Here is a 14197-nt window from a genome sequence, read left to right as displayed (position 1 = left end):
TTATAACTGAACTGAATAAACTCAATTCTCATTTTAGCTTTTGGAAAGTTAGAAAAAAAGATACGTAATAAAAAGTGAAGAGTTTATTATTATATAGTAGCATATAGATGGAAAAGGATTTTGGCTCTAAATGTTAAGGCAGAGGTCAAATTTCATGCACTCATTCAAAAAAGAATTTGAGTCAGCTTGTGCAAAATATTGGCAACGCCAAATGGGTTGGCTAAACATTCCTGATAAATTCTATGTATATTAAATTATGTAAACCTACTTGGCAGATGTTTTTAAGGGCCAGTGTATCTGTCTGCCAGATGAATTATGTACATAAATAGAGTGTGTTTGCAATGGTTCTTCAACATGCAATTTTTTGAGATGCTCCAGTGAGAATAATCTTCTAGATACTGCTCTCTGAACAAAGCATAGATTATATATTTATGAAACTATTTGGTGCAGTGAGGTACAGAAAAGAACACTGGGTGGATGAAAATACAGTATACAGAAAATCAACAAGACAGCATAATTGTTGAAATGCAGAAGAATAGCAGCACCCTTTCATATGATTTCAATCTACAAAAATAATTTACCCTCAGATGGTTGTCATAGAAGGCAAATATGATAGTTGAAGTACAGATGCATTCGCCCATTTGGCATTCTTAATTAGTTTCAAAATTATAATTTCTTTAAAAAGTTGATCACATAGAGAAAGAGATATTGGGCAATGCAGTAGCATATTTTTATGTATGAATACCCTTTGTTCTCAATTTTCATGCAAAGATTGCTCTTAGTAAATGGCAAAATCTGACTGTCATGGAAGGCTGTTTCACTAGCGGCTAGCCCATATGTAGAACTTCAATAGTATTGCTCTGTAGCTCATTCTTATGTGTGCACATTTCTTTTACCATTCTTGAGTTGTGGAGAAACTGTAATGTTATCTTGAGATATTATTAATAGATGTGCTCCAGGCTGAATTCTTATTATTTGAGAAAAGAGTTGCTATTTTGAATCATGGTCTTCAAGTGCACCAGAATGAGGGGGAAAAAATTCTTTAAAGGACCATATTGAAAAATATTACCTATACCTGGAAGAGATCCAATATACTTTACTGCCTTGTTCTTCATTTGCTTCATTCGGCTCATCTGCATTTTCTTCTGGAAACATTTTCTACTATGTTATGCCTTTATGTGCATCTATGGCTATCTACAGAAGACTTGCAATTTTGTTTAGATTCAAATATTTGCTCTAGTTTTTAATCATCTGTTATATTTTTCATTATAGTTTTGTTATTAGGTGGCATAAAAGTTGATTTATTACTGATTTTCTAATTGAACTTAAGAACTGGTGTTCCTTTTTTTGCTCAGTTCTAAAAAGAAAGATGACACTGCTTCTATGATGACTACTCAATTCTATTTATAACCCTGGGTAATAAGTACGCAGATGTGCTTGTCAGTGAGACCTTGTCATAACAGTAGCTTTTAAAAATTGGAAGTAATAGCTGTTTTCCTAAATGATTTGGGGTTGTTGAGTTGGCTACTGTGTAGAAAACGCTGAATTCCTTTCTTACTTAGAAGAATGTCAAAGGAAACTTTTGTATTCACCTCTTCCACTCTGCGCTCCTTGCGGCTGCAACGAGAAAAGCTGGAGTGGGAAGAAAGGCAGAGGGCTGCATCTCGCCAGTTGGCCAGCCAGAGGTATCATCCAGTTGCCAGGAGCCTCCTTTCTCTCCCCAAGCCTACCAGGCATCTTGAATACTGTCGGGATCCTGCTCTTCACAATGCCCTTTACGCAGGAGACTTGCCCAGGATCCAAAACATTTTTAAAGATAAAATCACTTCCAACTTGATTGTGGAGACCCAGGTGGAAGAGCTAGAGTGGTCAGCTGATCAGGGTAAGGTGTGTTATCTCTTGCAGAAAGAAAAGAAGTAGGGTTGGTCATTTTTCTTCAGGTTTTAAACAAACATTCACTGTTTGTATTGTGAAACAAAGGCTTCTAATATATGAAGTTTAATTCCATAAGAAATGAAGGAGTCTGTGTTATTTCTTTTAGCTAAAAAAAAGAAGCTTTGAGTAAAGTAGAGGCACAGACAAGTTTATTTCCCGGAGAGCCTTTTATCCTACTACTACCCTGCCTTATTTATGTGTTCAGTCATCCACTTCCATGTCTAAACTTCACATGTTTTTGGTCATTCCTTTTTTTAAAAAAATATTTTCATTACTGTAAAAGGAAGGAAAGAAAGGGAAGGAAAGAATACAATACTGTTATCTTTTCAATAAGTAGTATAAGCTTTGCTTGAATTATAATTATCTGTTAAACTTTGCAATAAAAATAGAGAAAAATAAGTTATTCACAGCATCTGTTTTCATTCTTATCCGAAACATTGATATGAAAGTAAAACTGATGAAATTAGAATTGTATGTAAAGTGATATGAGTTATAAACATCATTACAACATAGATATTCTAAGACCGAATTAATAGTAACAGTTAAGGTTTCCTAGAATTGACCACCCAGACTCGCTAGGAGATGGGCAGTATATAAATTCAATATGTTGCTCTTAGTTTTTGTTGTTATTCTTCTTTAGATTTAGATTTCTTTAATGTATTCTTTTATAGCAATAGTTTTCAAGCTCTATTTGGGGACTAGAGTCTTTAGTTTCTATTTCTGAAGCAAGACCTAAGTTTATCCCTAACCCTGTACCTGTTTTCATTATATTTTTAAGTTATTTCACTAATGACTTGTCACCAAACTATAATCTTCAGGAATTGGGTGAAAAGCAGAACATTTTAAATATAATACATTTCTTTTTTTTTTATTGAAAAGTTTTAAAATACAGTTTTCCTTTAAAAAACCCCCCTTCCCCCTCCCTCCTCCCCTCCCTACCTCCCCCCTATCTCCCCCCCTCCCCCTCTCCCTCCTCCCTCCCCTGCCTCCCCCCCCTACTTCCCCTCCCCCCTCCCCCCCCCCGACTTCCCAGAGCAAAATACAAGGTATATATCTAAAAAGCAATCATAAACAATCATATACTAACAATTATAAACTCTAAAATCCATCACTCTCTAGCTTATATAGAGTAAACCAATCCTTAATAATACTAAATATGTATAAAGAACTAAAATAAAAGAAAACTAGCGTCATTCCCATCTATGTTCTTCCACAATTCACTATTTCCTAAACAAATTCTCATTTACACATCACAAGCACCTATCCCTATTAACCTCTCTAGCCAAAATAGGCTATAATAGATAGTTCTTACACAAATTAACCCGCATTAACCCACAAAACTTTCTTCCTCTTCCTCTGTAGTAAATTGTCCATTAATTCCAAATTGAAGATTTTGTTACCATACATATCATCCCAAAACTCTTAAAAACACAACTACCACTTGACTATAAGTATGTTGTGGAAGTTCCATAGATTTCTACTGGTCTTATTTTTTTATCTTTTTTGAGCGTTTTAAGGCAGCACGCGTCACCCTCTGTTCTCTAGGATCATCCAAAAGAGTTGCAGCTTGATCTCCTCCTGTACCATTCTCGTCTATCTGTCCATCTTCATCCTCTTGATGTTCTCCTTCTCCAGATCCCTCTGCAGCTTCCAAAAGTGTTGATGGGGTTGCTTTTAAGACATTGTTGTAAAAATCATGCGCTTGCTTCACAGTACCCAAACAGTACCTTTTGCCTTCATACATGAAGCTCAACCCAGCTGGGATCTCCCATCTGAACCTTATATCTCTTTGCTTGAGCTCTTGCACAAGAAATATAAAGTCCTTCCTTCTCTTTAAAATCTTTGGAGGAATTTCTTTTAGAACCAAAACTTCTTGACCAGCAATCACAACTTTATTATCATAGGCAGCTTGTATAACTTCATCTCTAATTTCCCTTTTTACAAAATAAACCACCACATCTCTAGGCAACTTTCTCTGTTTAGCAATCCACGAGTTCACACGAAACACTTTGTCCATGCCTTGTTTTATTTCAGATGCTGGATGGTTCAATACCACCTCAAAAGCCTCAGAAACCAGCTGCTTTAAATCTTCCTTAATATTCTCTTTTAGACCTCTAATTCTAACAGCAAACTGCATCTGGTAAAATTGAGCCAGACTCAGTTCGCTATCCATTTTGTCTTTTAAATCTTCAATTTCCAATACTTTTGCTTCTAATATAGCATTCTTTTGAGTCAGATCTTCCACTTTGTCATCCAGCACCTCCACACATTTAGCTACTTTATGCACTGAGGACAAAATGTCTACCTTCATCTCTCTGAATTTCTGTTCCATCCTTTCTTCCATTCTCTGCTCCAATTTCTCCAATTTCTCCTCCATCTGTACAAATTTAACACCCATTGACTCCAAAATTAACTGGGTATGTTTTTCAAGATCCTTCAATGTCAATACATCGGGAGAATGCAACGCCTGCAGTAATGATTGTTGTTGCACCGGAGAATTTCCAGCACTCCGAAAAGTTCTAGGGGGAGGTTTAGCCGCCATCTTTTACTTACAATTGTGACGCACTTTCACTTTAAGTTTTAAGCAAAGTCCATCAAGCTCGAGAGTAAAATAAAATAATCCTCTTCATCTCTTCATCTTTCCCTCTTGTACTGCTCTGCCTGCTCTTTTCCTTTCATAGTCTCTCCTTCAAGCAGGGATGGTCGCAGACGCCTGGCTCTGCTCCATGAAGTCCGGAGCAGAGACGCTAGCCAGCTGGGAGCAGCCCAGGCTACGGGGGAGTTCAATCCTTCAGCCGCCCAAGCTCCAAGCTCAGGCGGCCCCGGAGAACTCGACCCCTACCTGGGGGCTCACCCCCTCCTCTTCTCCCGAGGAGGGGGCTTCAAATTCGCCCGAACAGCTGATCGGCGCTGTTTCGGGCGAAAAATCACACAGCTGAGCCGCGGGCAGCCCGGGAAGGCTGTCTCCGGCGCCGCGGAGCCACCGGAAGTCCAATACATTTCTTTTTTCTCTTCTCCCCACACTGCCATGTATATCCTCTTTAAAAAAACTGTGCAAGGAAATGTATCGTTGATGCAAGAGATTGTAGAAGGCTGTAGTTAGTTGTTTTTATGTTGTGCATCTTTTATTCTTCCCCTGCATTTCATTCTAGTGCTCAGGTTAAGCCTAAAACAGCATAGCATTTCCTCAAACTGTATAATAAAATTGAGTCAGAGCAAACTTCCACATAAACCAGCTTTTATATGTTTAGTATTTGAGGCACTAATACTTCTTGGAAATCCACGAATAAACATGTTTGAGTTATTTGTATTAATATGTGTAAACTTCTAGGGAAGCCATTTTGTGGTCTGAGAATTATGAATATTTAGTTTTATTATCGTAGCTTTGTTGTCCCTTAATTTATATTCCATCTTTCTGAAAGTTCTCCATATATGTTATAAAATAAATGAATTCTGAATAAACAACAACTTATATGTAAAACACACTTCAGCTAGTGCCCATCAACAAAGTTAGCAGTAATGAATGTGCTACAGGGAAAAAGTGTCCTCAGTTTAATGCCAGCCAATGTAATCGGATAACAAGCACATGATTAATCCACCGTAGCTACTTTAAACAACTAAGGCAGTAAACCCTTTTGCATTACTACTTTTTTGCATTTTAGTATTTAATGACTATGGGCATCACAGTTCAAGGATTGATATTATATGGCTAGTTAGGTCATGCTATGTTTTGTTCATGTGTAACTGACAGACTGGATGCCAAATTGTAATTTTAATATAGATTTTTATCTGTTATTTATTATTTTATTCTAAAATTTTTAACTGGATACTCTTTGAGTGTTTTTAACTTGTTCTGGTCTCCGATCTTTGGCTGTAATAAACTTACTTGACTTGACTTAACTGAAGCCTATATTCTCATAATATATTTTTCCATGTTTAGATACATGAAGCTTTTGCCCAATCAATTATATTTGTCTTTGTTGGTTTTACAGGGTTGTGGGTGTTGACTGCTCAAAAGAAGCACACTTCTCCATTGCGAATCACAGCTGCCAGGGGCTATCAAGACTGTGTGAAACATCTGCTCTTGAAAGGGGCAGAGGTCAATGAAGTTATTGGTGGGAAAGCTGCTTTGCATGATAGCTGTGCCAACCACCATGAAGAATGCACCCGTCTGCTCTTACGCTATGGTGCTAATGCTAATATTCTTTCAGAGGAGGGGCTGGCCCCATTGCATTTGTGCACCACTCAGGAAACTTTGCCGTATGTCTGGGAAGTTGAAACAATTATGGGTGTGATGGCTTAAAGGAAGATTAAAGACAGGCTAATAGGAAAGTAGTCACATATTTTGTAAAATAGCAAAGAAGGTTCTCCAAGTGCAAGAATTATTCTTTGATATTAAATTACTCTTTTGGGGCAAGATATGTAAGAAGCTGCACATTGGTTACTTTTTGAAGGCAGACTATTCCTATGGAAATCTTCTGTGAGTTCAATGTGATAGAAGGGCATATAGAAATCTTTTAGATTTTATTACCTGAACTACACAATTCATGACCCATTGTTTGAGAGATATTTCCTTATCTAAACCGAGAAACAGAATAACTGCAGGTGTGTAGAAAAGCAAAAGGAGTGGCACAACTTCCTTTTCAAAAAATAATTTTATGAAAAGTTTTTAATAACTAGAATAGAAAAAAAAGGAAAATGCAAGAAAAAAGGATAAAAAGAAACCTCAAGAATGGGACTTCACACCATCATCGGCAAATATAAACAATTCCATGATCTCTTCACCTCCTGTTATCTAATAAATATAAATTAATCCCATAATCTTTTTTAACAATAAGCAAATCAAATAAGTAATGTCTTCTTCAATCCAATTACCAGCAAAACATCCAAACAGCATTTAAGATTTTAACATTAACATATATACAACTCAATACTCTACATCTCAACTGTAACAAAATCCCACTTAAAAAGGCATACAATGGTCCCAACATCCTGCTCTAGACAAAAGAAAACCCAACTTTAACAAGAGAGGGGTAATTTCTTTACAGAAGACAAGCTCCAAACAACATTTCAAACAACCAACCCTATTCACGTATCATGCATTCCATATCTTCCCTTTAAACCAGAGGTCCTGGACTGGTTCTGTGTAGAGAAGTTTTTCTGCAGACTGAAGGGGGCGTGGTTTCACGTACTGCCTGCATCCCGTGGATGGGGCTTGTTTGTGTGGACCGGTTTCTGGCATGCAGCCCAGTGCCGTTCCACGGACTGGGGGTTGGGGACCCCTGCTTTAAACTACAGGTAGTTCTCAACTTACTGCCATTCATTTAGTGACTGTTCAAAGTTACAATGGCACTGAAAGAAAAGGACAGTTGCCATCCATGTCATGTGATCAAAATTTGTACACTTGGCAACTGCTCGTATGACAGTGTCCCAGAGTCATGTAATCACTTTTTATGACCTTCTGACAAGCAAACTTATTGGGGAAATCAGATTCAGTTAACCATGTTATCAATTTAACAACTGCAATGATTTACTTAACAGTTGTGGCAAGAAAGGTTGTAAAAGAGGACAAAACATTTAATTTTCTTGCTTAGCAGCAGAAATTTGGGAGTAAATTGTGGTCATAAGTCAAGGACTACCTGTATCAGTGTATCCACATTTTACAAATACGTTGTTTCCCAGTGTCCTATTATAAACAAAAGATTAAAATTTAATGTAACAAATTATTTGTTTAAAAAGTTTTCCAAGCTTTTTCTTCTTTTTATGACACTAATCTCTTAATTTGGGGTAGAGTTGGGGCGACTGGATGGAACTAAGAATTTATTGGCCAAATGACTTTACTGATGCCTATGTGGAATTTGCTGTTGCTACCTAGGATTGAACTCAACCTTCTGAATCGGGGATGAGTGTCTTCACCACTAGGCCATCATGCTGCTCTTCTCCAAGCTTCCTTATTTTAAATAAACAAAATTGCAAAGCCAATTTAAGTACTATAAAGTTAGTATTACATGAATTATAGGGGGAAAGGCTTTTATATCTAATTAAATATAAGCATATCCAGTATGCCAATTTTTTTCCAATTAAGACATCAGTAGATCCAATAAAATATCCCATTTTAACCCTGATTGAATAAACTTGACTATAGTTTTTTTTCCTTCTATATAGTACAGTCTTTCTTAATTTATTCAGATGTTGATCTTTATTAGAAATTTCTTTAGCACTTTTAAATTCCCTCGAAACAAAATTATTCCAAGTGTTCTCTAGAATTACTTTTACTTCCTTCTTAATTTTAAAACCTTATCCATTTTTCTCTATATCTTGTAATAAATTCTTATTCAGAGTCTTGTTCATATTTTTTGAGTAAATTTTGCTGCATAACTTGTTCTGTAACATTTTTGAAACAAATTGTTCTCAGGAAGACTCAACATAGCTGATATGACTGAATCAAAATTATGATGTAGGACACATTTATTAATATTCAAGTAAGCCCCAACATTTTTTGCGCCCTTTAAACTTTAGTAGCCTGTCTTGCTTTTTGGTGTTTAAGTTATTAAACATTAGAAAAATAAATCTTCATATTCTTATATTTAGGATTGAAGCAGTCACCTTGTCTTCTCAGCTTTGCTACTAGTTAGCAAGGGAAGTGCACAAATTTAGCATCCTTTGAAAGCCTTTGTTAGCTATTGGAGCAAAAATGATAAATTCTTCTGTTTCCCAGTTTCCGCACACCTACATAAGAGATCACTGTCCTGAGGTTCTCATCATGAGGAAAAGGAACAACCATAAGGAGAAACTGTAGGCAATTTGTGCCTCTCTCTTTGATCAAGAAAAGATTGTAGGACTCAATCGGCATTGGCTCCTTTATAAATGCTGCAAATGTTGGCTACTTGTCCACAGAATTGTTTTCATCCTGCCATCTTTCCCAAGAAACTCAGGAGTAGGAACAAATTCCTGCCGACTTCCCCTTTGACTTTTCTTATAGGAAAGATAAAGTTGTTTATATGGTTTACCTTGTAATAAAAGAAGTAATTGAAAGCTGTGCTTAACAGATCTGTAAAGAGAGTTACTGGATATAATGGAATGAAGCCATATGTAATTACAAGTAGTGCAAGAGTGCTTAACAATGGGGCATTTAGCTATGGGCATCAGAATCTATTTCTGCAATATTTTAAAATATATTTTAAAACCAATAAAATGTAAGATTAAATAGCAATGGACGGTAGGGCAGTTGCAAAATTCCTTAATGCAACTCTGTGCCTTTCAGATGTGCTCAACTACTACTGGAATATGGGGCTTTAGTGAACCAGAAATCAAGAGATGGTCATGCTTCCCCATTGCATGTGGCTAGCAGGCATGGTCTAGAGGATCATGTCAAACTCTATCTTTGCTATGGAGCAAATGTTGCTCATAGAAATCAGGAAGGAGAGACAGCTATCAACACAGCTTGTGCCAGTGCAGATAGACCTGAGGAGGCTGGACGCTACTACCAAGTGGTAAAGCAACTTCTGGATGGCGGGGCCAATGTCCAGATTGCTGGCCGAAAGAACCATACTCCACTGCACAATGCCTGCAGCAACTGTCACATTGGTATTGTCAAGCTTCTGCTACAACATGGGGCAGAAGTCAATATTAGTAATTGTGCTGGCAATACTCCTATGGACTGTGCTTTGCAAGCAGTGGAAGATTACCTGGATGAAGAGCCTGAAAAAGTTATAGCCATGTTGCTCAACCATGGTGCTGCCTCTATTAATCCTAAGGTAAAAGTGGTGCCTTCAGTTCTAATGATTTCTTGATGCTATGGGAGACCATTTCTTGAAACTGTTGACTTAGTTTTGGATTGCATAATATTATACCACAATAATACTATAGGTAAGGAATAATATTTGTAATTTTTAAAATGTATGGCCAACTCAGGACAGTTTCCTTCTTGGACAAGGACAGGAGACTTGGTCCTTTGATTTCACATATAGAAGGTAGAGGATGCCAAACAGGCTCTATTCTACTAGACATCTAAGAGGAATGGATAGCATTACCTAAAGCTTTTACAATCAGAGGCACATGTTTCATTCTATGTAAAGGTAGGGGCAATCCTATAAGCCCATTTTTTTCTCTTCCAAGTCCACACCTGCCTTAAAAATAGAAACCTTCTCCTAGATGAAAATTGACACAATGCTGTTTTTAATGTTTCTTTCAGATAGTGCTTCCTATAGGTGCTGTGAGAATATAGGGTTTTTACTTGAAAACATTGCTTTTTCCTTCCAAGATATTCATGCTTTTTAATATTCTTTTTTTTCCTCTCTTAATTCTTTTGCATTTAGATGCTAAAGTTTTGTGCATCATCACCTCGATCTATGGAAATAATTTTGAATTCTTATGATCGAATACTGTCATGTGATTCTTGGGTAGGATCTGTGCCCACTGAAATGTGGCAAGTAAGTAACAGTACTTTTATTGTTCACCATTACTTGCATGTCATACTCTTCTACCATTATGTTGCCCTTAGGGTTTCTCTTGCTGAGTGAAATCTGGACTTGTACTGCAATGTATGGAGCAAGATAGGGAAATGCTAGCTGAGAAACCTGTCAGTGTTTTGGGTACTATTCCTTTTTTTCTAAAGGAGAAGTAAACAATCGTGTAGTCAGTCTGACTTCATAGCTTAGATTCAAGTAATCATATCTTTACAAGAATTAGTTTTTACAATTGGATTGTATATACTAGAATTGGTTCCTATAAAGCCTTTAAAGTAACCATACCCTGCCTGAATTTTTACTGCGATCTGACCACTTAGTAATCGAGTTCTAGTCATGTATTAGAATTCATGACTACTCACTCACTAAGGGTTCTTTCTCCTATCTCTCAAGGCCATTATCTACACCCTCTACAATTTTCCTATTCCTGTTAAAACTCCAAAACTACTTGTTAATTCTGGCTCTTATCACATTGTTTGAAAGTCAGCTGTATGCTCTCAAAAGATTAATTCTCCTTTAAACAATCAAATTATATTCTTGTGTACCACTGAACATAACTTGATCATGTAGTGCAGGGGTCCCCAACCCCCAGTTCGTGAACCAGTACCGGGCCATGGCACGCCAACAACCGGTCCACACAAACAAGGAAAGCCCCATCCACAGGATGCAGGCAGTACACAAAACCATGCCCCCTCTGGACCGCGGAAAAACCTCTTTCCACAGAACCAGTCTCTGGTGCCCAAAAGGTTGGGGACCTCTGATGTAGTATAAATGAAGAATCACATGATGGTATGTTCTGATTATCTCTGAAGAAATCTTGCAGGGTGGGGGAGACATTTCTATGCAGTAAAAAAAACATTGGTAAGTCTAGAACTTCTTATTAATGATAGTTTTGACAGTTCTATGTTAGGGATTAAATTTCACAAATTATATATACTCTTGAAATATAAAGTAGAATCTAAAAAGATCTAAGCTTAGTTGGCTGGTGGAACAGATATCATATCATAAACTGGCTTACCAATCAAATAGACCATATCTGGAAGTTATGTCAAGACTAAGCAATAAATGTTAGAAAAATAGCGGTGGATGAAACTGCACAGCTATTGATATATATTTTAGTTCTTGACTGTCCTGATACAGACAATATAATAGATACAGCTTAGAACATTTGGAGAAAATGGTTTAGAATTTGGAAATTTATGTAATATTTAGGAACATACATTATATGTGTATGAACCAGAGAAATTTAAAGATTACTCCATTGGGCGTGTAGTCTGTTGCAGAATATGAGAATTTTTCTTTACAAGGAAACTGTTATAATTACTGTATAGCATGTCTGTCTCTTGATGTTTTCCTATTGATGCACCATATATGAACAAAACCCACATTTAATTTTCTTTATGTCTTTACAGGAGCATCAAGTGTTCTATGATTCAGCTCTTTTCCTGGTGAATCAGCCTCGCCCACTGCAACATTTAGCTCGTTGTGCTATTCGGAGACAGTTAGGGATGCGTTGCCATAAAGGCATCTCCCAATTGAAACTGCCTTCTTCTTTGCATGAATATTTACTTCTCCCTTTAAAGGGTTATCTGAAATAAGATGATGGCAAAATAGAGAGCAATTAGTAATTTAATATGATTCCATCATCCTGTAATGAAATACTAGTATTGCCACTAAAATGGTGATTAAATTGCAAATAGCGAACATTTTAGCTATGCTGACAGACATAATTCTTGTACCTCCATGTCAATTCTTGTTCTTGGATGTTATGCAAGTATAATAATTAAAGATAAATATGACTTGGATGTATCACTTTCAGTGTAAATCAGAATTCGTTCCAGAAGAAAAAGCTGAAAAATATGAAATTTTGACCGTAATACAAGAGTGAGTCCTGTTAAGATATTCTGAGGCATGCATATCCGATCGATTCAGGCTGGAAATTATTTTCTTGCACATTGAAGTTCCATCTACACAATGTGTGCATATTATTATCCTATCTCTTTGGCATGAAGGATTCTCACTAATCAGCTAAGTACTATATTCTGTCCATCTAAGTGGGTATTCACATATGTCAATATTGATCCTGATTTAGTTCAGTTGGCCTTGATTATAATCTTTACTTAAGAATGTATATGCTGAGGATAGATTGATAGAGAGATTAATATCACTGGCATATTTTTATATTCAGTTAAGAATCTGATACTAATTGTAGTGACAATTATTGGTGACCCGTAAACTTCTTGGGGATGAAGTGGAATGGAGTGGGACAGTCATCAGCTGCTTTGGCAGTGACAAATTAAACATTGGCAATAGGGAGAGTAGTCCTACCTATAATTGCTATCTTGCAGGATCCAATCTGGCTCGGTCACTGGGACCAGAGGCTTTGTCTTCCAAGCTTTTGAGCCCCCATCGTCTCATGGGACTTCTCTCTAGCCTGAAGATGGGCTCCAGCACGAATCCGAAAACTCTGAAGACACAACCTCTGAAGTGCAGGTGACCAACCCAGATTTGATCCTGCAACATTATCCTGGAACACATATATCTGCCTTCATTCATAAATCTTTATCAAGATATAAGCTGGAAATACTAAATGGGGTCAATTCCCTGGCGTGCTGTCCTTGGAAGAAATAGTATCCTGAGGACATGTTGAGAGAATGATGCAAACTATATGAGCATCAAGATGAAGATTTTAAATCTTTGGGCTGGAATCTGAAATAAAAATACTGTCCTATTATGCCAATAAAAGAATATATGTGGAACCAGGTTGAACTGTGAAGTTCTTGGTGCTCTCTGAGCTTGTTTTCATTATCTGATTAGGTAACATCTTCAGTGCACTACATAATGAAACATTTGCCTTAGAGAACAAAAACAAAAAGAGTAATTGAAGTCTACAAGATGGTGTAAGACTAGCAATATTCTTGAAGGAACTGACAGCACTTCATTAGTCTCTGCTTTTATAATAAGTCTTTAGATAAAGATACTGTTGTAGATGAGGATGAATTAGGTACATCTTACCTGGATGCCTCAGCTGGAGCTTTCTGCTGACTGCTAATGGCAACCTTGTGTCGGGGTCTGGAAACTAACTAGCCACAAGTCAAAATATATACAAAAATGGACGATTGAGTGGTCTTATTGGGTAATTTAATATTTCAAGTGTATTGAAATATGCAACACACACAAACCCTTCCTGTGAGTGTCAATAGAACATAGACGGCTGTTTTTATTTTGAGTTGTAAGATAAACATTTCATGGAGAAAATCAAAAAGTCAATCACTTGATAACACATCAATCTTATCAAATCGAGCGTATCTTTCCTTCTGAAGAAAATTATATATTTTTCTCTTTTGTGATGAAAGAGAGATTATATTCACAGCATATAGTCATCAGGTCACTGCTGCTAATTAGCTTCCTTGCTTACAGTTGATGGATTTTGGAAGGAAATAGTTCTTCAAGTGCAGTTTCTAAAGAGTTTGAAGAAAGATGCAAAACTGCATATTAATCACAATGATTAGTAAAAGAGTATAGCTATATTAAAATAAGTATTAAGAAACAATTAAATATCAAAAACACAATCTTGACACACGTAGAAGTGAAGACCTTTAAAAAGTCAAAACAAAATGAAATGAAACCTGAATAAGAACTTCCACCTCTTTATGGGCTCTTTTCTATAGAAGAAAAATAGCATACACGACTTCAGAATTTGTTAGCTGATTTTTTTTTGTTGTTGCAAAAATCGCTTTGCTGCCATCTAATGATCAAGCCTGGTTTTCACAGCCTGAAAATTATAAAACTCG

The 14197-nt window shown here is 36.7% G+C and overlaps 1 protein-coding gene across 1 annotated transcript; it reads left to right on the top strand.

The window, feature by feature from the left end:
• Positions 1–350: 350 nt before the first annotated feature.
• Positions 351–13126, top strand: ASB16 (ankyrin repeat and SOCS box containing 16). The gene is made up of 5 exons (XM_083378246.1): positions 351–1882; positions 5928–6195; positions 9200–9692; positions 10254–10367; positions 11816–13126. Exons 1-5 carry the CDS (start codon positions 1567–1569, stop codon positions 11999–12001), a joined length of 1377 nt encoding a protein of 458 aa, XP_083234372.1. The 5' UTR covers positions 351–1566; the 3' UTR covers positions 12002–13126.
• Positions 13127–14197: the final 1071 nt, after the last annotated feature.

The sequence above is a fragment of the Vipera ursinii genome (genome assembly GCF_947247035.1).
Source record: "Vipera ursinii genome assembly, chromosome: Z".
NCBI classification, from domain to species: Eukaryota; Metazoa; Chordata; class Lepidosauria; order Squamata; family Viperidae; genus Vipera; species Vipera ursinii.
Note: the sequence above shows the minus strand (reverse complement) of the source record. Positions and strands in the feature narration are given on the sequence as shown.

Coding starts and splice junctions, on each gene's coding strand:
- ASB16 (XM_083378246.1), top strand. CDS start 1,567: ATGTCAAAGGAAACTTTTGTATTCACCTCTTCCACTCTGCGCTCCTTG. Junction 1,883..5,927: donor AGAGTGGTCAGCTGATCAGG/GTAAGGTGTGTT, acceptor TTGGTTTTACAG/GGTTGTGGGTGTTGACTGCT. Junction 6,196..9,199: donor ACCACTCAGGAAACTTTGCC/GTATGTCTGGGA, acceptor TGTGCCTTTCAG/ATGTGCTCAACTACTACTGG.